A 23,275-nucleotide genomic window follows, 5' to 3' on the forward strand; every position below is an offset into this window, starting at 1 on the left:
GGGCACCTAAGTAGTACTGAGCAGTAACTGTAGGCTGGGTTGACAAGGGGAATCACTAGGAGTCTGGGATGTTGGTCTGAATGCTTGCTCCAAGGCTGTGTAGCAGTCGAGGCGGGCCGCGAAAGCTTCAATGGCCAAGTCGGCTTCTTTTTTTCGGAACAAATCCTATCACAACCGCCCATTCATCCCCTGTTTGCGTTCTCGCCTGATTTTGAGACGTGTTGTGCAAGCATTCCTCTTCCCCGCTTGTCTTTTCGTTAGATGGTTACCCGAAGCCTTAGTTCCACATTCGATTGGCTGCATTATTCTAGATTATTTGCCGTTGGCTTACCAGCTACGGTAAGCGTCCGGCTAAATAAGGCCATAACGAACTATCAAACACCTGCTTCTACAGGTCCTTTCCGCCTTCCAGCCCGCAACCCTCACCTCCCATATGGTTTCCTCCTTGCTCTCCTTCTGGGCAGCAAACACGGTCGCTTCACGTTCACTCAAAGCTCTCCCGGCCGTTATTTTACCATGCGAAAGCACACTTCACTATTTTGGCTTTACCACTTCTCACAGTATTGGCCGACAATGAGAAAGCAGGCCGGCTGTCGCAAAGCAGCGAGTCGGACCGATCATTCAAAGATTTACCGCTTACCCCTGAGTTTTCGGGATATCGATCCTTTCCCCCAGCCATGAACCTGTACAGCAACTTCTCGGGCGTCCTTCAAGCGCTCAAAACCTAGAAACTCTGCGGTGCCACCGAGGACGACTTTCTTTATCTTGTCGAGGTGCATTTCGGCTACACCCCCCGAGGGCCTCTTCAGTTCGGACATGGCTTCTATCTTCGAAACGGGACGAGTATGAAAGTCCCTATCCTCGCGGCCGTGGGTGACGAGTCTCCACTCCCATTTCTTGTCAGCCTATTTGACCCTAAGACGAGCGTCAAGCTGCCGCCGTTGGACCTCGGGAGAAGCCCGCGGGATACGGTCACCGAGATACTGCACGCCTCCACCAGCAAGGAGCACGGCGTTGTGTTCCGGTTTGCAATTGAGGTTGGTGTAAAGAAGAGGCAGAGAGAGGAGTTTGAATGGCGAAAGATGGAAGGAGACAAGGAGTACAGCACGCATGAGGCAAGCAGTCGATATACATTGCACCGTCTCTCGTCAAACCCCACAGCACCATCATCTTCATCCTTTTCCCCGCTGGATAACGCCCAGACAGTGGCTGAGCTCACATTCCGCAACGTTTTAAACCTGAAGCATACGTTTACGCTGGAGCTGAAAGGAGCTGGTATCACAGGAGAGCTGGGCGACCGCTGGACGCTCATGGTGGTTATGACTTCCCTGGGTCTCCGCTGGCTGCGCCGGAATGGCAGGACCAAGAAGGCGACTGTTGGAGCTGCGCAGAAAATCCATTCGAAGTAGGATTGTCATCGCTCAGACTTGCAGTGGAGCGTGGTGGTGCTGGACAGGATGGCATGGGTCCAGTCCCCTGATCAGACTGAGCGGGCTGTAATTTGCGATTTGCGGTGAAGGGGGTCTTCTGTCGGATCCGTTCTTACAATCATTATGGGTTTGTATCGTCATTAGCTTGCCTTATGGCATGTACACAGAGCTTAAACTGACAAACGCCTGACCACCTAAACCACCCACGAGGAGGGCGCAACGCCTGCTCGTTTCCTGGCGGCCTCATGAGGGATGGTTGAAGTGTCGTTGACTTGGAGCTCAGTTAGCCGTCAGATCTTCTGTCTAACCTGGGGACTGGGGCAACCCGATCTTCAGCCAACCACGACGAGCCAGGTTTGCGCTCGCTCTAGCTCCAGCATATCTTTGCACTTGGCCGTGCCGTTAAACAGTAAACTGGCGCGCGCAGCAAGGATACGACTGTGCTACTCTATTTAAACATTACAGAATCATCCATCCCACCCGTCACCTACCTATCACGTATAGACTACCGCAGCCTGCTCAGGAGGTAGGCCTACAGAGATTCGCATTTTCAAAATATGCACCGGATATAACCTGTGTTTTTCCACCCAATGATGCAAGCGGCGTTGGCCTCGAAGCAAAAGCATAAGTGATTAACTATGCGTTTTAAGAGAGAACTTGTGGCCAGGGGAGTAAGTTTAAGCCGTTCGGGTACGTGAAGAGCTGTTTATTTTAACTACCGAGACGGCACAACTCTCAATGCACGCATTCTTTGTCATGTCAACAAGGCTCACTGGGCCGTTGGTAGCAAGCTAGCGCACAAGCTCGCAAATGAGATGGAAAGGGAATAGCCTGTCAGGTGGGAAACCAGGCTCGGACTCGACCGACAGGCACTTCCGGCACTACCTTCACTAGATAGCTATGACATGGTGGCCCAAAGTTGTGCTAGGCACCTCTAGGCTGGCATTGCCGTCCCCTTACGAAGATAGCCTTCCAAGAACCGGGACCGAGGCCCGCGCCGACCGGGCCCATCGCGCAGTGGGTGGCCTGGTCGGCTGGTCCAGCGAAACTCAAATCTGCAGAGGCGGAAGTAGGCCATTGGGGGTGGCTGAGAACTTTCCAAGCCCGAAGCTTGATGGCCCCCCCACGGGCAGCGCCGCTTTTAAAGACACACTAACAAGCGAGCCTCCGTTTATTATGGCCGTCTTACCACTGGGAGCGGCGGCATGACGGCCGGCGGGGAGCTCTGGTGCAAGGGCGAGGCGCCACGACGAAACAAGCGTCCTTGGGCTGACCAGGACACTACCAATAGGGGACGGCGCCGCGGCCCCAGGCGCGGCGAGACAAAAAGGTTCAGCATGATATAACAAACAGCTCCCCCGGAGAAGAGGAGAGTTCTGGAATTCTTTGTAGTTGTTGGTTCTTTCTGCCCTCGGTAGTTACAAGGCAAAAGCAGGCCGTGACGGCTGTGCTTCCTCATTGCTTTTCTCGAGGCGGGCGAACACTTATCAGTCGCTCGAGCGCGGCCCCCTTATCCCTTCTCTTGCCACAATGAAGGCCCACGCTGGAATTATGGTGTTGGTGTTGCATCTCCTTTTCGCCTCGTTCGTGCTGGCCAGCAATCGCAACTTGTGGTCACAGACGTTCCCGCAAATGCCTAGCTGCATTGTGAGTTCTGGGGGACGCGGCTAGGTGCGCAAAGGCGAGCAGCGCGGAGTTTTTGCTGACGGGGAGGATGCTGTCCCGCAATCAACAGCGTGTGTGCTTCCAGGACGTAGCGACAGCCTCTCGATGCCTCATAACAGACGACACGTGCTTTTGCGGTCCGCAAATCACAGAAAGCGCCATGTTGCAGTGCGGCCAGGAGCGCTGCAGCAAGGTGGATCTGATGGCGCTAATCAGACTCACCAGGACCACCTGCGGTCAAAAGCTCAAGGACAGCAAAGCGAAGCTCCGAGCTCAGCAGTGTTCATGGGTCGTCATATCGAGCCTTTGCGTCATCGCGCGACTGGTCCGCAGGCTACTCGACAGAGGGCCGTGCCCAGACTGGGCGGTGCTGAGAGTCGAAGAGGTGTGCGTCTCGCTCACGTACTTGTTCTGCCTTGCGGTCTACACGTTTGCCGCCGCCTTGGCTAGCATGGGCCTGGGGCGCGAGTTCTGGGCCTTGAACACCGAGCAAATCAGCAAAATAACCTTCTTTCTGTACCTGACGCAGATTTTTCATGCGGTAGCCATTGGACTGCTGAGATGCTCATTCCTGGTGTTTTACTGGCGTGTTTTCACGGGCAAGGGGTGTGGTGGAAGCGAGAGGTCCCGTCGCTGGGGACCTGGCGGGCGTTGGAAGTTTCGCCAGATTCTGCTGTGGACAATCGTGGACCAGAGCGGCGTTTCAATTGCCAGTCTCTTGGCTGCCATCTTCCAGTGCTGGCCGATATACAAGACCTGGGAGGGCTGGAGAGGGGGCGCCGCGGCCGGGGTTTGCGTGCAGCCGACGACCCTGATTCTGATCAACGCCAGCATCTGCATCGCTACTGGCCTGTGGATTCTCTGCCTGCCCCTCTCGCAGCTTCGGACGCTTGACCTCACCCGCGAGGCAGTGATTGGAGTCGGCATCATGCTCTGCATGGGAACAATGTGAGTTGCATCTCTCTGCGCCAGAGGTGCAGCAATGAGACCACTGTTGGCTGACAGCAGGCTATGTTCCATTTTGTTTAGAGTCTCTATGTTGAGCATCTTGCGTCTGGCGCCGACCCTCCGCCTCAAGCAAGTTTTTCTGGTCCTGGGAGGGCCGGCCGCGATGGTCAGTTGGACCACGGCCGAGTTGACAGCTGGCATCGTCTGCGTTTGCATGCCCAGCATTCATGTCGTCGGCTTCCGGGTGCTCGCGGCCCTCCTCGCACACACCCCATGGCGCTTGCCAGACCGGGACTTTTCTTCCCTGGCGGCATCCCCGTTCGGCGCTGCCGCCGGGCTAGAAGCGGACAAGATGGTGACCGCATCGACCGATGCTTTGGCGGATCGGGAGGGGAGAGCGAAGCTGTATCCTCTACCGTCGGGGTGCGTTGCACAAACCTATCAACCAACCAACAGCTCGGCGCCCAGCGCGACCCCGGCGTCGCGAAGCGTTGGGGGATGGACGGCACCCAGCAGCTGGGGCGGTCCTGACAGCATCGATAATGCGCCTAGTCGGAGCACCGAAGAGACTCCGTCGTCGTCGAGAAAAGGTAGCGGCGCAGAACCGGTCAGGCGGATCGTAACGCCTGATTATTTTGTGCCTCGTCGGTTTCCTCCGAGCGAAGGCAAGCGGCGGAATTCGCGTTCTGCGCCAGATACAACGGGATCGCGTTTCAATGCCCCGTTTCTGCCTGTCAGAGTCCATCAAGGGCCAATCTCAACGGCTGACTGGAGGACAAGGGGGAGAGGGAGGCCGACAGCGCCGTACAATGTAGATCGAGTCGAAGTCGCCTGCCACTTAGGGGCTGATTGGACTCTGAAAACCATCAATGGGATTGATGCTGACTTGGAGCCAAAACTGGACTAACCAACAATGACCCCACGTTATCACGTGCGCCATGATTCGTTCCCGCTGCGGGGCATGGGTACAGCGGCCAATTAGGCGTGACGTGTTAATCATCCCGCCCTGGATGGAGCCCGAGTCGCCTCGGAGCAACCTGATCTGGCGCTCAAGGATCATACGATGACATGGCGACACGTCGAGCGCAGGTCCATCCAATCAGGGGTACGGAGCTTTAGAGAGGGCCATCGGAAGAGGTGTCGCAGCCCGAAGCAACAAGCGCCTCGGCTGCGCTCTGATATTCGTACTTTGTCGACCTGCAACTTTCAGATACAGCTTTAAAGCTCCCCGCTCTCGCCCGCCCAAGCTCTTTCCATCACCACGGACCGCCTCTCCTCCTCCGCTATGGCAGGCATCCGCGCTCTCCTGATTAGCGCAACAGCCATCTTCCTGGCCGTACTTTTTCGCAGCTCCCCGTACGTCATGACGACAAGCAACCCGTCGGGCTCCAAGCCCTGGGCCGACGGCCCGCTGGCGCTCATCCCCACGCCACTTCACACCACGGAAAAGACAGATCTTTTCACCACGGGCGCCTCGCATATGGCCATGTTGCACAACGCTATCCACAGAGGCTACAACTCCATCTACCACCAGGCCGTCCACGTGCGCGACGTCGATAAGGCGGATTTCGTCGGCTATTGTCTGACCTGGCACAAGTTTGTCGTCTCACACCACGACGACGAAGAGAATGTTCTCTTTTCCCAGATGGAAGAGCTGCTTGGCGACAAAGAGATCTGGGGGAAGACGCATCAGGAGCATGGTGAGCCTGCCCCCATAGCGATTCTGGCCCCTCCGTTCATAGGCTGACCCAAGGCGATTGGTGACACCGCCCCGGCGTTCCAGAGGCTTTTCTCCCCGGGCTCGCCGAGTTTCACAAGTATTTAAGCACACTAGCCTCGCCCGCCGACTTCTCGGGCGCGGATCTGCTCAAGATCATGGCTGGGTTCCAGGCACCTTTCGAGGAGCACTTCCGGTCCGAAATATCTACCATCGCGGACCTCGCCGCACACCCCAACGCGCCCAAGTCCGGCACCCCCGAGGCCGACAAGGCGGCGGCCACCTTCTCGGCCTGGGGCAAGAAGACGGTTATGAAGGCTGGCGTCTCCGATGTCGTACCCTTCTTCCTCGTCAACCTGGATGCCTCGTACGAGGGCGGCCGCTGGGCCAACTGGCCGCCTATCCCGCCGCCTATCAAGTGGTCTCTTGTGAACCTGGTTGGCTCCTGGTATGGCGGCCGCTGGCGTTTTGCCAGCTGCGACGGCGCTGGCAACAGGAGGGAGCTGTCTGCCCTGGAGTAGAAGTCTTGTTTGAGGTGCAGGAAATTTTAGGTATTACGCTCGCCACGTTGAGCTGGGTTTGTACCAAAGTGCTGATATAGACGTTAGGGTCCGCTTTTAGATGTCTGCGACGATTCAAGCTGTTACCCGCTGGGGTGGGGGGCTACAAAGAAACGACTGGAAGGCTGAAATAAAAAAGTGTGAATGCTACAGTAAACTATACTATCAAGCCCTACGTAAGGAGGCTTGACGCCGTCGCGCCAAGCACCCCCGATAGGATTCGAGGCCAGTGAGGGCGCGCCACACAAGGGCTCCGCACGGGCCTCGGAACCACGGGACTTGCGCAGCTTGAGTGAGGCTCTCACGGGGTTGCCTTGAGCGTTGGCTACAGGGGCTTCCAGGCTTGATATACAGTGGTGAGGGTTCAATCACGAAGCGATTGAATCGTTGGCGGCACGTCCCCCTTACACAGGCACATACCTACAGCGACCTTTGTGCTTGCAGGGGGTGATGTTATCGGGACATGGTAGAATGCAGCAAGGCTCTCGGCCGCACGCTTGTAACCGAAAAGAGAAGGGGCACCCAGAAGTGCGTAGTAACCGCGCGCGATTAGGTAACTCCTACCGGAGATGCCCCTGATCAGGTCTGACTGCTTTTCCCGCCCGCTTCAATCCTGACCCTTCAATCCGGCAAACTCCTCGCAGCTAACTACCTACCTAGTCGAGTTTCCACCCAGGAAAATTATCTATAATATCTGCAGTATCGAGGCCTGTATGATCCAAGGCAGCACAGAATGGAGACGCTGCAGCAAGAGGATGGCATGGACTTGGGAAACGGCTCGAGTTCACAGGGGCCAGCATAGAGCTCGACCCCGCCATCCTAAAGGGTGGGTACTGCGCTCTTTTGTGGATTGCATGATTCTAACGCTCTTGCAGAACTCCCCGAAGGATGCAAAGTCGTTTCGGTCGACAGTCATGGCGTCAGTTTCTGGGCAACCACAGGGCGCATTGACGTCACACTTAAAGAGGGCGGCGGCCAGTCCTTCTTCATCAAGGTGATCTCAGGCGAAGTGGGCCGGTGCATGGTCTCGGGCGAGTTCGCGTCCATGACGGCGGCCCACCTGGTCGTTCCCGAATTCCTGCCCAAGCCCCTGGCATGGGGCGCATACGACACGATCCCCAACACGCATTTCTTCCTCTGCGAGTTCCGCGACATGGTCGACGACATGCCCGACCCGCACAAATTCGGCTCGCTCCTGGCCAGGCTGCACCAAAGCAGCACCTCCCCGACGGGCAAATTCGGCTTCCACATGACCACCTACGCCGGCAACCAGCCCCAGTTTGTGGGCTGGGAGGACAGCTGGGAGGTCTTTTTTACCAAAAGCATGAGGTACGCGCTGAGCCTGGAGATTGAAAGGCAGGGAACTACCGAGGAGCTCGACTCTCTTTCCAAGGTTCTGTTCGACAAGGTCATCCCCCGACTGCTGCGACCCCTCGAAAGCAACGGCCGTTCGGTGAAGCCGTCCCTCGTCCACGGCGATCTCTGGTACGCAAACGCGGGAATCGACGCAAAGAGCGGCCAGCCCCTCGTTTTTGATGCCTGCTGCTTCTATGCGCATAACGAATGTAAGTTAAAGCCCCCGAAGTCTTCCTTTGACGGTTGTAATGTGACGGACAACGGGTGTAAGATAGGGTCTATTGTATGTTGAGCTAGATCTCTGAAAGAGAAAGGAGGATGGGCACAGGGCCGAGGGCCCCGTGCCCTCCTTATATACAGTAATCCCTTCTCCTGTAGGCGCGGTACTCGCTACCGCACCCCCGCCTTTGCCGACGAGTGCTCGGCAAGCATCTACCCTGCGCGGCACCGGTGTTTCGCACCGGTGCCCGTGCTGATCGTCCGAACAAAGGCCTGGGACAGTGTGCCGGCCCTTGGTGATAGCCTCCTTTGTGACACTCTTGGGATACCAAATGCTAAACCAGACCTCCAGACGAGTTCGGGCAGTGGCGTCCTGCCTGCAACAGATTCGGGAACGAGTATGTCGCCGCGTACAACTCATTCGTCCAAATCTCCCCGCCAGAGGAGGACTTTGAGGGCCGTTTGGACCTTTACAGACTGTGAGTGTGAGGCCTCATCAAGCCTTCCTCTTTGAAGTAATTAACAGGGACCAAGCCACTAATTAACTTCAGGCGCTTCGACACTCACGTCTCGGCTCTGTTCCTAGGGAGCGACACTCTTCGGCCCCAGTAAGAGCCCATCATGAATGCCCAAGCAAGAGTAACTGCACACAGTTTAGCTTCGCTGACAATACCGATTTACTGATAGGGTGCTCGATGTTATGAGAGGTCTTATCCAGAAGTATGGTGGAGACTGAAGGCTTGTTGAATTCCCGGCAAGCGGGGATTTGAATGTTGAAATATGCTGGGCATAATTCAAAATTCCTTGCATTGCTTGCTTGTTTAGCAGTGTACCTCTTGTCGAAGGTGGGAAAAGTTATAGCCTTACATATTAAATAAGTAGCCTGGTGTAGCTTGTGCTCCTAATTACTAGTGGATATCACGGGCAGCTGAGCTTTAACGGTCACTTTCCGTTGAGGTCCTCCCAATGCTCCTCACGTCCGTTCAAGTCGGGATTTGTTGCATTTTTCTCGCCTATTCACGGGCAATTAAATGCCGTAGCGCCTAGCGCAGCTGACGTTGTTTTCATCTATCTACAAGCGAATGTTGTTGTGCCTGGGAACCTGCCCAGTGGTAACTGTATGCCGGCCTCCCCTCCCTCCCTCTCCCTCCCCCTACCCCCGTACAATAAAGCTAAAAACGTGCCGGATATCTCCTGCAGATCACAACTTTTACATACGAAGATACCCTCTTTCGAACCGCCTCGACTCCCTTTACAAGCCCTCTATACGGCTGAGCGCATCTCGTCACCCTCCCTCACCCGTTGCACTATCAACTTACGATATCGCGGCTCCCCTACCCACCATTTGGCCACCCTTTTTTGGGTTTTAAACGTTTCAACCAACCGTTGCTTGAGGGCCCGTCTACACCCAATTCGTGCTGTTTTTGGTACAAGCTCTCTCGGGCAAACCACCGCCACTCATCCCGAAATCGTAGGGCGGGGGGACAAAAGCCGGCTCGAGGGCCGGGCTAAAGGCCGCCTGGAAAGGAGCCCGGCTGAAGGCCCGGGAGGAGTGCGTGCTCAAGGCCGGGAAAAGAGGCCGGCCGGGAGGCCGGTTGGGAGGGGGAAAGTCCCAGTCAGACTCTCCGGCCCCGGCAAGCGTTTGTGCCGCCTCAAGGAAACAATTACCGACGTGCATCTAGGCTTCCGCTAGCGTAAGTTGGCCAAGCCTTTTAAACTCCCGTCCCGTGCGCACTCGTTTGGCCGGCCGAGGTGGCCGGGAGGACCGGGGGGCCGGCCCTCCCCCTCGTCGCTCCCTTCCGCTAGGCGCGAGGCCGCGGTAGCGACCTGGTCCCCTGTCGCCCAGTTAGGTGAAAAGGCGAGTTCATGAAGGTCAGCCCGGAAAAGAGGGCGTTTCCGGAGCCAACGGGACTTGGGCCGCACTGCAAAGAACGCTTACCAAGCCGCCTCGCTGGCCTGATAAACACCGGTGAGCGGATCAACGGTAACCCCTGACCTCTGCCCAAAGTCTAGCCAGTCCCTATAGGCCTGCTTGAGGCCGTGATACTTGTTTTTGACTTTATCTAACCATCGGATAGAGGGCCAGATCTCAGACAACGCCTCCGCCGCCTCCGTCATGCACTTCTTCTGCCAATTGGCGATCGCGGGATTTATTTACGTAGCAACTTTAGCTACGAACCCGTGAAATTCGCTTAAAACCATATGCTAGGAAAAGGCTACGCTATAATATAATAACCTCAAAGCAACCATGGGGGCATCGCTAGTTTAACAAGTTTACTTTGCCCGCTGGGGGAAACTCGCGGTTGACTGTGAGGTTTACTGTTTTGGGATTTGCTAGCAAAGCTGGGGTTAGGGTCACGGGCTCCGGCTGCGGGGTGTTTTCTGAAATCTGCTAGGCAGCGCGCCCGACCAACCCCGCACTTCCTCGAAAGACAGAGTAAATCCATGTCAGCATCACATCTTGAAGCAACGGCCGAAAGGCGAGAACAATGCGGGTGTCAGGTGGACAAGGCAAGTGCATTATAGCCTGGAGGTCCATCCTCTCAGCCTCAAGTGACAAATTAGGAAATTCGGATGGATTCCCCGCCAACGACAGGGATGCGGCTACGCCAGTGCCCCAGCTTTGCAGCCAATCAGCGTCAGACTTCTCCAAGCTCGTCGAATGGCCTAGAAGATTGTCGCAAACCCCAGCGCGCTGTTAGAAAACACCAGCCAGGCAGTCGACGAACTCACCCGATCTTCCCAGCCCATTTTCTCCTCCATGCCCAGCCTAGATCCGAGACCACCAGAACACTTTTCGTGAACCAGACGCGCCTGCGATCGTTGGAAAGCTGCTTTTACGCCTCTACATATCCTGCGAACCACTGCCCCGAGACGACCGCACGAACCCCGCACCATGTCGACGGCCGACGAGCTCAAGGCTTTGGGCAACAAGGCCATCGCCGCAAAGAATTTTGACGAGGCTATGTAAGCACCTGCCGACTCACAACACACCTGCGTCGCCCGAGTTGCTAATGTCAACAACTTGTCTAGTGAGAAATTCACTGCCGCCATCGAGCTCGCCCCCGATAACCACATCCTCTACAGCAACCGCTCAGCCGCCTACGCCTCCAAGAAGGAGTGGGACAACGCCCTGAAAGATGCCGAGAAGACCACCCAGCTGAAGCCCGACTGGCCCAAGGGTTGGGGTCGGAAAGGTAGCGCCTTGTACGGGAAGAGTGATTTGGCCGCCGCCGCCGAGGCCTATGAGGAGGGTCTGAAGCTGGACCCCAACAATGCCGGCATGAAGAACGATCTTGCCTCGGTCCAACGTGCCATTGACCAGGAGCTTCAAGGTATGTAGTCACGAAGCAATTATGCCGCCCCTATCAAGCACGTTATGGCCGCGACGTTTCCCATGCTTTGGCTGACATTGAGTTTCCCACCACAGGCGGCGGTTTTGGCGGTGGTTTTGGCGGCGGCGATCCCTCCGCCGGCCTAGGCCAGATGTTCAACGACCCCCAACTCATCCAGAAGCTCGCCGCCAACCCCAAGACGAGCGCCTTCCTTGCCGACCCCACCTTTATGGCCAAGCTCCAGGCGATCCGCTCAAATCCCAAGAACACCCAGGACCTCTTCAGTGACCCTCGTATGATCTCCGTCCTGGGCGTCATGATGGGTGTGGACATGGACGTTCGCGCCCCCGAGGACATGCCTGGAGCCAGCGGCTCTGCCAGGGAACAAGAGGAGGATGTCCCGATGCCCGACGCCAGGCCCACACCCGCTGCCGCGAAACCCAAGGCACCGGAGCCCGCGCCCGAGCCTGAACCGGAGGATGAGGAGGCGCTGGAGAAGAAGAAGGCGAAGGAGGCGGCAGACAAAGAGAAGGCTCTGGGAACCGAGCAGTACAAGAAGCGCAACTTTGAGGAGGCCATCAAGCACTACACAGCAGCTTGGGACCTGCACAAGGACATCACCTACCTCAACAATCTGGGTGCCGCGCACTTCGAGAAGGGCGACTACCAGGCTTGCATAGACACATGCACCAAGGCGATCGAGGAGGGCCGCGCCATCTATGCCGACTTCAAGACCATTGCAAAGTCGTACGCGCGCATCGGATCCGCGCATGAGAAGCTGGGCAACATGGATCTCGCAATCGAAAACTTCAAGACCTCGCTGCGCGAGCACCGGACACCCGAGGTGCTCAAGAAGCTCAACGCGGCCGAGAAGCTCAAGAAAGACTCGGAGCGGCTGGCCTACATCGACCCGGCAAAGGCCGAGGAGGCGCGCGAGGATGGCAACAACAAGTTCAAGGCATCGGACTGGCCAGGTGCCGTGGCGGCCTACTCGGAGATGATCCAGCGCGCTCCCGAGGACCCCAGGGGCTACAGCAACCGGGCCGCCGCCTTCATCAAGCTGCTCGAGTTCCCCTCGGCCCTGAACGACTGCGACGCGGCCATCGCCAAAGACGCCAAATTCATCCGCGCTTACATCCGCAAGGCGCAGGCCTACTTTGGCATGCGCGAGTACAGCAAGTGCCTCGATGCATGCACCGAGGCGCAGAACATCGACCGCGAGCACCACGCGTCGGCCAACGCGCGCGAGATCGAGCAGCAGCAGCAGAAGGCCTATACGGCCATGTACTCGGCGCGCGAAAACGAGACCGAGGAGCAGACTCGCGAGAGGCTCTCACGCGACCCCGAGGTAAATTTCACTCCCACGCCTGCCGTATCCACGAGACAAGGGAACTTGGAGATTATCGATGAACCACTGCTAACCACCGATCCTCACACTCGCTAGATCATGGGCATCATGCAAGACCCGGTGATGCAGGCAATTCTGCAGCAGGCCCAGAGCGACCCGGCGGCCCTGCAGGAGCACATGAAGAACCCTCAAGTGAGGTCCAAGATACAGAAGCTCGTCGCCGCGGGCGTCATCAGGATGGGCCGCTGAGTGCCTCCGTCGGCAAAATACGGGCGGGAGATTCTTATTTAATGTATTTTGCATGTCCGGCTGGAACTGATCTGCCTTGGTCATCCAGTTGTGCGCTCACCGCATTAATTATCAACCTTAGGTAGTTCTCTTGACCCTAAGTCACTGATAAGTCCATGAAGTCTAATGACGACTTTGTGCTTGGGCATGTCGCCGCTTGGTGTCCGCGCTTGCCATCTGCATCCTGGCGAGTTGCACGGCTACGAGATATTGTGACTCCTCCCCCTATGCACACAACACAAGATCAAAAATTAGGCCCAATCAATCCAGAGCAAACCAGCAAAAATGAGGTGACCACGATCCCGTTGGGACTCGAACCCAAAATCTTTGCCACCGGAAAGCAACGCCTTACCATTAGGCCACAGGACCGATGTTGTGTGCCCTTTGCGTGTGGCTCTATGATGCACATGGGCGGAGCCATCGTGTTGCCCCTGAATCGCGCAGACAGGTCGGGCGCGTGGGACGTCAGGCGGCTGTCAATTCAGGGGCTGGCTTCATGGATTTGGGTTGGACGATTTGAATTGCAGCTGAACTTACCAGTACAACACCACCCTCATTGAACAACAATTTTTGTTTGACAGGAATGCACTACAACAGCAGTTATTTGGCGGTCAGAAGCCTGCATATCCCAAGCACGGGCACGACAGGATTTATTTTTGTGACTGTAACGCTCCATCCTGCTTACCGCACTCATTTATACATATTCATGTCCCAAGCAGAAGTCTGCCCTTGGGACCGTCCCGTTTTGGAGCTTTAGGCAACCCGGCCGACCGGCGCCGAGCTCCAAGAAATGCAGCTTATAGTGCTTTTGGAATCTTGGATGCGGCAAGTCAGCCCAAGGGGGTATTAATCAGGCAATCGCCGCTGGTGATCACAGGCACCGCACATGGCTGATTGGGCGCCCATCCTGTTTGCCCCCGATATACATTAGCCGGCAGGGGAGGTCGAGATGCCGACTTCGGGCTTGGGGTGTTGCCGCCGCATCCAAGCGGCTGCGCCAGTCCTCGGCAGCGCTGGAGGCAAAATACTTGGCAGGGTAAGCAGAGAGCTGCAAAGTGTTTGGGAGGGGAGGTGTTTCCGAGGTACCGCTACCTGAGTAGGTGGGCGGGGGATATTTAATAGACCCTCTTGAGCGGATGAGACGCATATGGTGCCTCACTTCCCCAGCCGCCCACCGCGCCAGTTAATGTCGATCTTCACACTTCGAGCCTCGTGAAAATCACAGTCGCCATGGTACTGCCGAAAGCCCTCCTATCAGCCCTCGCGGCAGCCGCCGTCGTCTCTGCGGCGGCCGCCTCCAGCCCTCCTGTTGGCTACCTCGGCAAGAGGCACGACGCCTGCGTGCACTCGGAGCTGCTGCAGAACGCGAGCAAGTACACCGGGCTGGAGCCGGGAACGCCGGGCATCCGCGATGGCCTCTCACCGTCCGAAACGTAAGCCCCTTGGAGCTACCTACCTACCTACCTACCTACCTACCTAATCCCCTGCAGCACCAACAAAGACTTTGTCGCAAAGAAACCCACTAAAGTCGACTGACACGAACCTAACCAACAAAACAGAGACTCGCAAAACTTCATCAACTTCTGCAAGGGCCGCACCACAACCGACGGCAAGCAAAACACGGCCGGCTCCTGCAACCCCATCCCGCTGGGCCGCATCCCGTCGACCTCCCAGATGCCGTCGGCCATCATCACGCGGCCGGGCCACGGCGCGCGCCTGGCGGCCGGCGCCTCGGTCCAGGTGACGGTGGCTGTGCGCAAGCTCGACGCCGGCTACCTCGTCAACCCGGCCGTGGCCTACTACACGGCGCCGCAGGACCTGGACGACCGGGGGCGGATCCAGGGCCACCTGCACGTGACGGTGCAGCGGCTCGCCGGCGGCTACGGCGCGGCCGCGCCCCCCGACCCGACCGACTTTGTCTTCTTCAAGGGCCTCGACCGCCCGCTGGACGAGAGGGGCGAGCTGGCCACCGAGGTCCCCGGCGGCCTGCCCGCGGGCGTCTACCGCGTCTGCACCATGATGGCGGCCAGGAACCACCAGCCCGTCGTCATGCCCGTCGCGAACCGCGGGGCCCAGGACGACTGCGTGAGGTTTGAGGTCGTCTGAGGGCGTGGGCCCGAGCTGCATGTGCCAAAAAGGGCTTCAGGGCGGGAGGGTCCTGGTAGAGTCGGGGCGGCGGGCCTCTTCCTGTTTGTTCAAAGTTCATAAATGGTAGCATGGGGCACGAGACAGTGCAGTAATCTTGGTATCCACGACACAACAATTCCTGGTCGGTCCCTCATGCTCCGGCAACCTGAGGGTACATTGTCAGCCCAGGACCGGTCGCGCCATACTGGAATGCGTTTACACGTGCTTGATAACCCCCGTGAACCAAGACGAACAGCATGCTTTTCTCTGAACAAGGCCTAAAGACAAAAACCTAGGAACTCTAAAAAGAGACAACAAAGGAACCATAACAGACGCCTTCTGCACAAAAGACACGGATATATCCAGATACCAAGCCCACGTGCTCTCTTAATGCCCTCATCTGCCAAAGGGGTACCTCCCGACGGCCGCCAGTCTACAAGGAGAAAACCGAGGCCTATACACAACTCCTACCGACCCAGGCCTGTGCACATCAGAATTACCCAAGAAGGTCCGCAAGATCATTGTTCGCGCTACCGCTTTCACCGCCGGCAGGTGGTGCCGGGCGGTTTGCCCCTGCTGCAGGGGCAGCCGTGTTGGCGCCCCAGATGCCGGCCGCACTCTTCTCCTTGGCCAGCTGGCCCATGGCTGGGCCTGCGCTGGGGGCGCTCGCCTTCTTGACACCAACGCTAGCTTGTGACCACAAGGAACCAAAAGCATCGCCACCGCCGCTCTTGGCCGCGGGCTTCGCTGCAGCGGCCCCGGTGCTTGCCGCCGACATAGGGGTCATGCCACCGAAGCTGCTCCCAGCCGCCGAACCTTGGCGGCCATGCAGCGCAGGCGGCTGGGCTCCGCCTGCCTGCACAGACGTAAAGTAGTTGGGCTGAGCAGCCTGATAGCCTGCTGGCTGCGGCGGGCTCGTCATGGGGGTGGTGAGGGATGAGTAGTTGGCTGCTGGTGGGGAGGCCACGGAGGAGCTGGCTGGCGGGGGTGAGATGGACGAAAGCCCAACCATGGTGCCGAGATTGGCCTGTTGGGGGGCTGAAACAGGCTTCGGCGCAGCAAATTGCGCATTCGAGGCGGTAGATGTCACCATGGGCGGGGCCAGTGGTTGCGCCGGGGCGGCAGACTGGAAATCATCGAAGTCGTCGTCGTCGTCGTTGCTCGCTGCGGCCGGCGCGAGGGATGCAAGGCCAGCGCCTGCAGATGGAGCGGCAAGTGGGGCGGCGGTAGCCGAGGACGATGATGCGGGCTCGTCGAATGAGAAGAGGTCGACCTCGGGCTCCTTCTTCTTTGGTGGTTCGGCTGCCTTGGACGGCGACGCTGAGGATCCGCCAGTAGTCCGTTTCACGCCAGACCTTGACGAGCTATGAGAGGCCGCAGGCTTCTTCTCACCCTCATCGAACTCGTCGTACTCCTCGAACTTGTCGCCACCACCACCACCACCGCCACTACCGCTGCCGCGCCACTCGTCCGTCTGTCCCCCAAAGCCACCTCCGTCGCCATAAACACCACCCGAGTATCCGCCGTAGTTGGTGCTGCTCCCGCCGCCGCCACCGCCGCCGCCGCCATAGCCACCAGACTCACTCCCGAACCCTCCGTATCGGCTGCTGCTAGAGAAGCCTCCGCCGCCGCCGCCCTCAACACCAGTATACTTGGCCTTGTTGCTGCGTGCCTTCTTGCGCTCGGCGCGTATGCGGTCGACGTCTCCCAGGAGCTCGGCTAGCTCCTTGGCGCGGTTTCGTACGTTGATCCCCTGATCTTTGCCGTTGGGGTCGATGTAGTGGAACTGGCGCAGCATCTTGAGTAGGGTCAGGTGGGAACGAGCGTCATCGATCACACGTTCCGAGCCGTGCTTGATCAGGAACTCGAGAAGTTGGAGTGCTTTGTAGATTTGGCGCCACTCCTCGGCTGTCTTCTCGGTGAACCGGCGGTATATCATGGGCATGATCTCGTTGAGCGTTTGACTGGCGGGTGGGGCGGACGCGACCATGTCAGTGACAGCTGCAACATGGAATCTGGGCATTCGCTTCTCTGGCGAGGTCGGTTCGGCGGGAGGTGGACATACTAGTTGAAGGTTCCGTTGGCGATCTCCTGCATCAAGGTGGAGGAAGAGCCCCATGGCTCATTGTTGGTTGCTTCCCTCACCTGTAGATGGAAACTCAATGGTCAGTTCGGCGATGGCGGCATGCCGGGGTGGTAGTTGCGCTCCATGCTATTGGCGACGAGGAGGCTTACCTTGGACTCCATCTCGGTATAGTTCATGACAGCTGGGCGAAGGGTCAGCAAAGCCAGCCCGCACATCAAGCCTCGGCAACGCGGTGCGCAGGCGTCAAAGGGCGGGAAAGGGCGGGATCTCGCTCACCATTCTGCACCTTGCGCACACTGGCCTTGACATCGTACAATGTCAGGTTCGACACCGTGTCTTTGAGGTTGTTCCAATCCATAATTGCGGGCGCCCAGGGCGGAGATCTGTTGTCAGACGAGTAGGCGGGCTGTTCTGTTCTTGAGTTGATGTGGTGAAGACGACTCAATACGGAAACGACGGGCGCGACACGACAAAAGAAGCCACCTAGAATGGGCGTCGTTGGTCTGTCGCGGTGCATCCACTCTGGCCGACCGAGAGGCACAAGTGGGCCAGAATTGCTGCAGCCCAACGCTCACGGCTCGTGCTGACGTAAAGTCAGATTGGGTCATGTGACTTTGCCCGTCCATTCCTATGTGGTGTCGATGCCGAATGGAAGGAGAGGAACGCCAAGAATAAAATCACCTCCAGGTCCTGGTGGAAAAAAGACGAGTAGATCTTATGGCGAAGGTCCCGGGGCATGTACTGCTGTGTGATTTCGCCGGCAACTCAATGCTAGTTGTAGTCCATCCCGCTATTTCAATTGCGATAGGGGTTTCATACACACAACGGAACACGAAAGACAAGCTGCAAGTGCACCGGAGGGCACGCCGCACCATAACAGGTAGTCTCATGACGGAAAACAACTTGCTTGCAATGTAAACCGGGGAAGGTCAAATTATCGTACTTGTAAGCTAGCGATGAACATATTTGATATTAATTGACATAAAACGGACGTGAAGCGGGCAGGTTACAAACCGTATGATAAATATCCGATACGAACATTCCTGATGATTTTTTGCATGCTCCCTTCCATGATTCCCACCTCATGCTTCCCGCCCCCATGCTTCCCATTGTTACGGCGGTTGGAAAAAGGGAAATCCCTCCCACCTAAGTCAAAACGCTAGGACAATGACTGCCACCTGATTGCCAAAAGGGTCTCTATACACCCAACGCACGCGAGAGACAGGGCTGCAAATGCACGCAGGGCATGCCACGCCATAACAGGGGGATGGAAATCAGTGGGGGTTATTATGGCATGGCGCTATGGCACAACGCCATGGCAATTACAGCCTTATGCGCCGAGGCGTGCGCACGTAGACCCTTCTCAAGCCTGCCTCCCGAGGCTGCAACAAATCTCCTCGGGCCCAAGGCTTCGACCATTCTAGTCACAAGGTGCTGCTTCAGCGTAATCGAGACCGCCCCTGACGACGGCGAGGTTCCCGCCCCTCGTGAGCACAATGTCCCGCTGCGCCAGCGCCGACACGTAGCTCATCCACCCCCACCCGGCAAACCAGACGTCTGGTATGTAAAAGTGCCTCTGAGTGGGGGCAGGGGCGGAGGGGACGGGGTCGGACTCGCCATCCTCCTCCGCCTGATGCCGCCGGCGCCGACTATCACCCACGCATGCGGAGGCCGCTAGGTCCACGGAGCAGACCCACGAGCAGCGGTCTAGAAACACGAGCCGGTTGGTGTCGCTGATGCCGATGACGTGGGCTATGTCTGCCAGGGGAATTGGGGTGAGTGACAGAACGGTCGTCGCGGGAGCTGCAGCTGGAGGCGCCTTGCTTTTGCCGTCTGTGTCATCGACCGTGGTTTTCATACGCCCAAAGGCATGGTTGGTATCCGGCCCCTTGCCTGACCGGGATAGAGCTTGTCCAACCTCGAAATCCAGGTTGAGAAGCGCAAGCTGGAGGGGGCTGGCTGGTTCATTTTGCATCACAAACTCCAGGAGGATGCGCGCCTCCCGACCAGTTGTGTAGGCTGTGGCGTTTCTCGAATGCGCCGGGGTGACAGGAGCGCCACTATCTCTTTCTGCGGGCCTCATGAGCTGTGCCAGGGAGAACCTGGCGACTTCAGCACACCCGCCAGCCCATGCGTGGACCCGTACGCAGCTCTCCTCGACGCAAAGCACGTGAGTGACAGGTGCGCGAGGGTCCAAGATCCACTTGCGCGTAGCCAATGCCGCCTCGCCGTCTCGAGGAACTAGATCGCACTCCAGCCTGCCGTCCTCAAGGTTAAAAATGTGGTCTGCCACGGCCGTCGACAGGATAAAATTTCCCGCCGCGTCCGCCACAAGCATGCCAGCCACTACCTTGCCCGACGGTAGGCGCGTCTGGAAGAGCACAGTTGGAGTGGTTTGCCCGACCCTATCCCCGGCGTAGTGTTGCAGGATGATGCTGCCCCACGCGTCGACGCTGAGCAGACAGTTCCTGCGTCCGCACCACGCCATGAGCCGGACGGCGGATTTGTGGCCATGTAGCTTTCGTATCTGGGTTGCCGTTCTGCGGTCGTAAAGCACGATGGTGCCGTCGTCCCTGCCGCAAAAGATCAGCCCGGGGCTGTCTAGGGCGGGCATCTCCGTGATGCTGGCTGAGGGCGCCAAGGACGGAAAGCCTCCTTCCAGGGCTAGTCGTTTGATGGATCATGGAGTTTTTAGGGCAAAATGGTGGTATAAGGGAGAATATTGCCGATGGTAGAGCTGTGAGTGCGTTGGCGAACATGGTAGGTAGGCGGGTAAGGTCTGCTGTCCACTGTCGCAACATTTGAATCCGTGGTTCCAAGGGCGAGCGCTCTGCCGCGCACGCCCCGAGGTACTTCCCGAGGCTCTTGGACGTCCGTATCAGTTGGTTCAAATCCCCTAACTCGGCAATTGCTTCGACCCACGTCAGCACGTTCGACTTGAAGAACAGCTCGAGAGTATCTAGTAGATCCGTGGCGCGCGGATCAGCTCTGGCTAGGTGATATGACTAGGCAGTGCATGCGTAAATGGCAAAGTCCAGCTTGGTGGTCGCTTTCTTAGCATGGCCATGGCGCCGGTGCGGCCTCGGTGGCTTCATTTCCATCCCGGAGAGATAGATCAGGCAGATCTGCGCAAGCCTCGTATGTGCCCTTTCCTTCTCAATGGAGAATTCGGAATCATGGTCGGCGCCCATAAGGAACTCTCTGGCCGTCTCGTGCACCATCTGTACCTTTCCAAATTTGTCAACGACAACAAGCTGGCCAGAAAGGGCCGTGATGCTATCCTCCAGGCTTGGGAACGAGTCTTTGATGTCCGGACTCAGTGCGCCATTCAACTCGGCTGTCGTCATGGGTGAATGTCCAGATTGCTAATAGATCATCCAGGCCCTCAAAAGATGCTTGGGGAGACAGATTTCCTCGATCACGGCACGAAGGGTAGGCCTCAATGTTTATATAAGCCATAAGCCTACTTGCGGTACATGGCGAGCCAAACACGGCCTAGGTAGGTAGCCCCTCACACAGGACAATTCCATTTCTGCTTTTTTTTTTTTCATTTCGCATCAACTTCAACCTTCCACCGCGAATTTTCCACCTCACATCGCTAGCACGCCTTCCATATGTTAGATCAGGCACGAATCATCCAGGACTATCCCATCGGAAACGACCTTGATTCCTTCCGTGCTTTTTTCCGTGCGGTCTGCACAGATAAGGGAACTCCATGCACATCCGACGCGTTTGGGCAGCTCGATCTCGAAGGTAGGATCAGCACAACTTCGATGACGCCTCTCATTCTAACTATTTACCATATAGATGCCCAGAGTATCACCCTCAGCCTTCTCGCCGCGCTGCTAGGTCTCAAAGCTCCCCTCAGGCTCCGTTCTCGCGGTAATGACAAGAAGAACCTCCTTGTCAGCGATCTGTCGAGACTCGCCGAAGCCAACAACTTGGGCAACTTCGACACCAACCGCATCAAGCCTCTCCTAAACGCAATCCTCTCCGACCATCCCGGCGATGCCCTCATCTGGGACCGAGTCTACGACGCCGTCCCCGAATCCACCCCGCCCCCCCCAACCGATAGCTTTCTCGCAGCCAAGCAAGCGAGACTGTGGTAGACCCATCTACAAAGCGGGCTCCCCAAAGGTCCTACTCGCTGCGCTGGCCGACTGCATTGAGGAGCATGAGTCGTTGTGGCTGAAGGCCGAGCTCCTTCACCGAAACATCTCCGTCGGCAATCTCATGATTAGCAAGGACAACGGTGGGTTTCTGATCGACTCGGATCTCGCCATCAACAAGGAGCGTCTTGCAGCCTCGGGGGCCAAGGGGAAGACCGGGACAAGAGTCTTTATGGCCAGTGGGGCCCTTTTGGGCGAGCAGCACTCGTTCATGCACGACCTCGAATCATTCTTCTGGGTGCTGTTCTGGATATGCATCCACTATGACAACCATGGCAATGGCAGGGTTGTTGAGCCGTTCGATGGGTGGAACTACCTGGACACGGAGAATCTGGGGTATGCGAAGATGGGCAGGATCTCTAATCACAGATTCACCCGGACAATGGAGGAGGACTTCACGCCGCATTACAAAGAGTTGGCACAATGTGTCAAAAAGTTGCGCAAAGTTGTGTTTCCGAATGGGAGAAACTGGAAAACTGAGAACACCAAACTGTATGCGCAGATGAAGGGAATTCTCCGAGAAGCTAGCATTAGTGTGTAGCATTGCGGGACGCTGGATAGGGTAAGCTGGAAAGGAAGGAAGAGGACCAGACGAGGGGAGGAAGAAGCGGCGATCTTCATGTAAGCGTGAGTTGATACGACAGGGCGCGCATGTCATGCGTAGAAGCAACTACGCCATCTATGTGAGCAACAATGCCTACAACATCAAAACCGAGCAGGAGGTCAGCTGGTAAGTGAGTAGTCACCTCAGCCAAGGTGGGCGAACACCTCAGACAAGGTGGAAGCTTACAAAATTCCCCAATTAGGCTAAACGACACATTTTTTCTCCCACCTTGGCCGAAGTGTTTTTTAATTGCGTATGCAACGCATATGCAGTTAGTAATTTATAAAAAATATAATAAAAATGTATAAAATTTACGTTAAACGTTATTTATTAATTTATTTTAAAAATGGGTATGCGTTGCATATGCAATGCATATGCATTTTTACTGCTGCTGCCACCTTGGCTGAGATTTTGGGTCCACTTTTTCCCACCTTGTCTGAGGTCTCCGCCCGCCTTGGCTGAGCTGTCCCCTCCGCCCCGATTGCGCCGGAATATAAGTCAGGGAGGAAACGCTGAAGCGGGGGAGCGGGATGCCAACCAAAGATAGCTCCACCAAATAAAGAAATGGACGAGCAAGCACGCAAGAAATGCAAAGGGATCGGCACAAAAGGCTGTGGAGAGATGTTGTAGAGAAGAGCACACCGGGAGGGTAAGATAGACTGGCCAGGGCCAAGAAGGGTGGGCACCTACCCAGGCACCTAAGCACCGTTAGCAGGGTAGGAGCCCCCGCGCCTGGTCTACCTCCACCAACCTAGGCTCACTGTAACTGGGTCGGCAGCCTCTCGTCAATGACACTGTCACGTCACTCCTCAACAGCCAAACAAACAACACTTTCTGTCATCGCCGGCCCAGGAGTCAGGCTGATTGCTAGATGTGTCTACGAGCAGAGTCGTTCTCCCAGACAAGACCTTTAGAGATAAAGACGGCGCTCACCGGGTCCTTTCCAGTATGATGGGAAACAGCCTTTCTGCGAGGGCACAGAAAGGCTCCACAGCCCCTTGTTCCCAAACGACAGCTCAGGCGATAACGACGTCTTCAATAATCCCCTGAAAAGGAGAAACGAGTAGCTAGCCGCTGAGGCTCTTGTAAGGCTCGCCATTTAACGCGCAGGACGGAGCCGCCGGGATGTCCACGCCCCCTATCATCATCGTGCAGCCACACGCATCGAGCACCCCTCGAACCGTCGCTGTGTCTGAAATCCCAGTGGAGTTGGGTCTGTCCAACCTTCCAGGCTTGACAACCTCCTTAGACCTCCGTGGCGGCGACCTCGATGATGATTATGACTACACTGTACTTCCGGATCCAAATGATCAAGACGCCCTGGTGGACCTACTCCTTTCTTTCGGCGTCCGGGGTGCGGATAAAAACGTAGACGAAGGCTTTGTGAGTCGCTTTCTTTCCGCGCTTGTTATCTTGCCCCCCC

General features: G+C 57.0%; 11 protein-coding genes and 1 non-coding gene across 12 annotated transcripts in view; 8 read left to right on the forward strand and 4 right to left on the reverse strand.

The window, feature by feature from the left end:
* Positions 1-845: 845 nt before the first annotated feature.
* GGTG_03645 (hypothetical protein) lies at positions 846-1,480 on the forward strand (the record flags this gene model as incomplete). The annotated part of the gene is made up of 2 exons (XM_009221426.1): positions 846-1,405; positions 1,426-1,480. 2 exons carry the CDS (start codon positions 846-848, stop codon positions 1,478-1,480), a joined length of 615 nt encoding a protein of 204 aa, XP_009219690.1.
* A 1,775-nt stretch (positions 1,481-3,255) lies between these two features.
* GGTG_03646 (hypothetical protein) lies at positions 3,256-4,574 on the forward strand (the record flags this gene model as incomplete). Its single annotated transcript, XM_009221427.1, has 3 exons — positions 3,256-4,043; positions 4,125-4,398; positions 4,500-4,574. The coding sequence occupies 3 exons, from the start codon at positions 3,256-3,258 to the stop codon at positions 4,572-4,574; spliced, it is 1,137 nt and encodes a 378-aa protein (XP_009219691.1).
* A 754-nt stretch (positions 4,575-5,328) lies between these two features.
* On the forward strand, positions 5,329-6,281 carry GGTG_03647 (hypothetical protein; the record flags this gene model as incomplete). Its single annotated transcript, XM_009221428.1, has 2 exons — positions 5,329-5,743; positions 5,827-6,281. 2 exons carry the CDS (start codon positions 5,329-5,331, stop codon positions 6,279-6,281), a joined length of 870 nt encoding a protein of 289 aa, XP_009219692.1.
* A 161-nt stretch (positions 6,282-6,442) lies between these two features.
* GGTG_03648 (hypothetical protein) lies at positions 6,443-8,932 on the forward strand. The gene is made up of 5 exons (XM_009221429.1): positions 6,443-7,146; positions 7,196-7,885; positions 8,248-8,374; positions 8,447-8,503; positions 8,583-8,932. Exons 2-5 carry the CDS (start codon positions 7,342-7,344, stop codon positions 8,629-8,631), a joined length of 777 nt encoding a protein of 258 aa, XP_009219693.1. The 5' UTR covers positions 6,443-7,146; positions 7,196-7,341; the 3' UTR covers positions 8,632-8,932.
* Positions 8,933-9,433: 501 nt separating this feature from the next.
* GGTG_03649 (hypothetical protein) lies at positions 9,434-10,229 on the reverse strand. The gene has a single exon (XM_009221430.1). The coding sequence runs from the start codon at positions 10,011-10,013 to the stop codon at positions 9,831-9,833; it is 183 nt and encodes a 60-aa protein (XP_009219694.1). The 5' UTR covers positions 10,014-10,229; the 3' UTR covers positions 9,434-9,830.
* Positions 10,230-10,791: 562 nt separating this feature from the next.
* Positions 10,792-12,827, forward strand: GGTG_03650 (stress-induced-phosphoprotein 1; the record flags this gene model as incomplete). Its single annotated transcript, XM_009221431.1, has 4 exons — positions 10,792-10,862; positions 10,929-11,230; positions 11,326-12,578; positions 12,675-12,827. 4 exons carry the CDS (start codon positions 10,792-10,794, stop codon positions 12,825-12,827), a joined length of 1,779 nt encoding a protein of 592 aa, XP_009219695.1.
* A 336-nt stretch (positions 12,828-13,163) lies between these two features.
* On the reverse strand, positions 13,164-13,235 carry GGTG_20064. Its single transcript has one exon. It is a non-coding gene; the product is annotated as a tRNA-Arg (tRNA).
* A 580-nt stretch (positions 13,236-13,815) lies between these two features.
* Positions 13,816-14,972, forward strand: GGTG_03651 (hypothetical protein; the record flags this gene model as incomplete). Its single annotated transcript, XM_009221432.1, has 3 exons — positions 13,816-13,902; positions 14,034-14,299; positions 14,426-14,972. 3 exons carry the CDS (start codon positions 13,816-13,818, stop codon positions 14,970-14,972), a joined length of 900 nt encoding a protein of 299 aa, XP_009219696.1.
* A 44-nt stretch (positions 14,973-15,016) lies between these two features.
* GGTG_03652 (hypothetical protein) lies at positions 15,017-17,602 on the reverse strand. Its single transcript, XM_009221433.1, has 4 exons — positions 17,356-17,602; positions 17,229-17,260; positions 17,059-17,138; positions 15,017-16,957 (listed from the first exon to the last, which is right to left on the reverse strand). The coding sequence occupies exons 1-4, from the start codon at positions 17,594-17,596 to the stop codon at positions 15,490-15,492; spliced, it is 1,821 nt and encodes a 606-aa protein (XP_009219697.1). The 5' UTR covers positions 17,597-17,602; the 3' UTR covers positions 15,017-15,489.
* A 696-nt stretch (positions 17,603-18,298) lies between these two features.
* Positions 18,299-19,693, reverse strand: GGTG_03653 (hypothetical protein; the record flags this gene model as incomplete). The annotated part of the gene is made up of 1 exon (XM_009221434.1): positions 18,299-19,693. The coding sequence occupies one exon, from the start codon at positions 19,691-19,693 to the stop codon at positions 18,500-18,502; it is 1,194 nt and encodes a 397-aa protein (XP_009219698.1). The 3' UTR covers positions 18,299-18,499.
* A 562-nt stretch (positions 19,694-20,255) lies between these two features.
* On the forward strand, positions 20,256-21,982 carry GGTG_03654 (hypothetical protein; the record flags this gene model as incomplete). The annotated part of the gene is made up of 4 exons (XM_009221435.1): positions 20,256-20,349; positions 20,887-21,119; positions 21,217-21,584; positions 21,913-21,982. 4 exons carry the CDS (start codon positions 20,256-20,258, stop codon positions 21,980-21,982), a joined length of 765 nt encoding a protein of 254 aa, XP_009219699.1.
* Positions 21,983-22,198: 216 nt separating this feature from the next.
* The window catches only part of GGTG_03655 (serine/threonine protein kinase), a gene marked incomplete at its 5' end in the record, with an annotated part of 4,230 nt that continues 3,153 nt past the window's right edge, over positions 22,199-23,275 (forward strand). The window contains 2 exons of the mRNA XM_009221436.1: positions 22,199-22,202; positions 23,084-23,235. Of these exons, the coding sequence (XP_009219700.1) occupies positions 22,199-22,202; positions 23,084-23,235 (156 nt within the window). The remainder of the gene's footprint in view (positions 22,203-23,083; positions 23,236-23,275) is intronic.

The sequence above is a fragment of the Gaeumannomyces tritici genome (genome assembly GCF_000145635.1).
Source record: "Gaeumannomyces tritici R3-111a-1 unplaced genomic scaffold supercont2.2, whole genome shotgun sequence".
NCBI classification, from domain to species: domain Eukaryota; kingdom Fungi; phylum Ascomycota; class Sordariomycetes; order Magnaporthales; family Magnaporthaceae; genus Gaeumannomyces; species Gaeumannomyces tritici.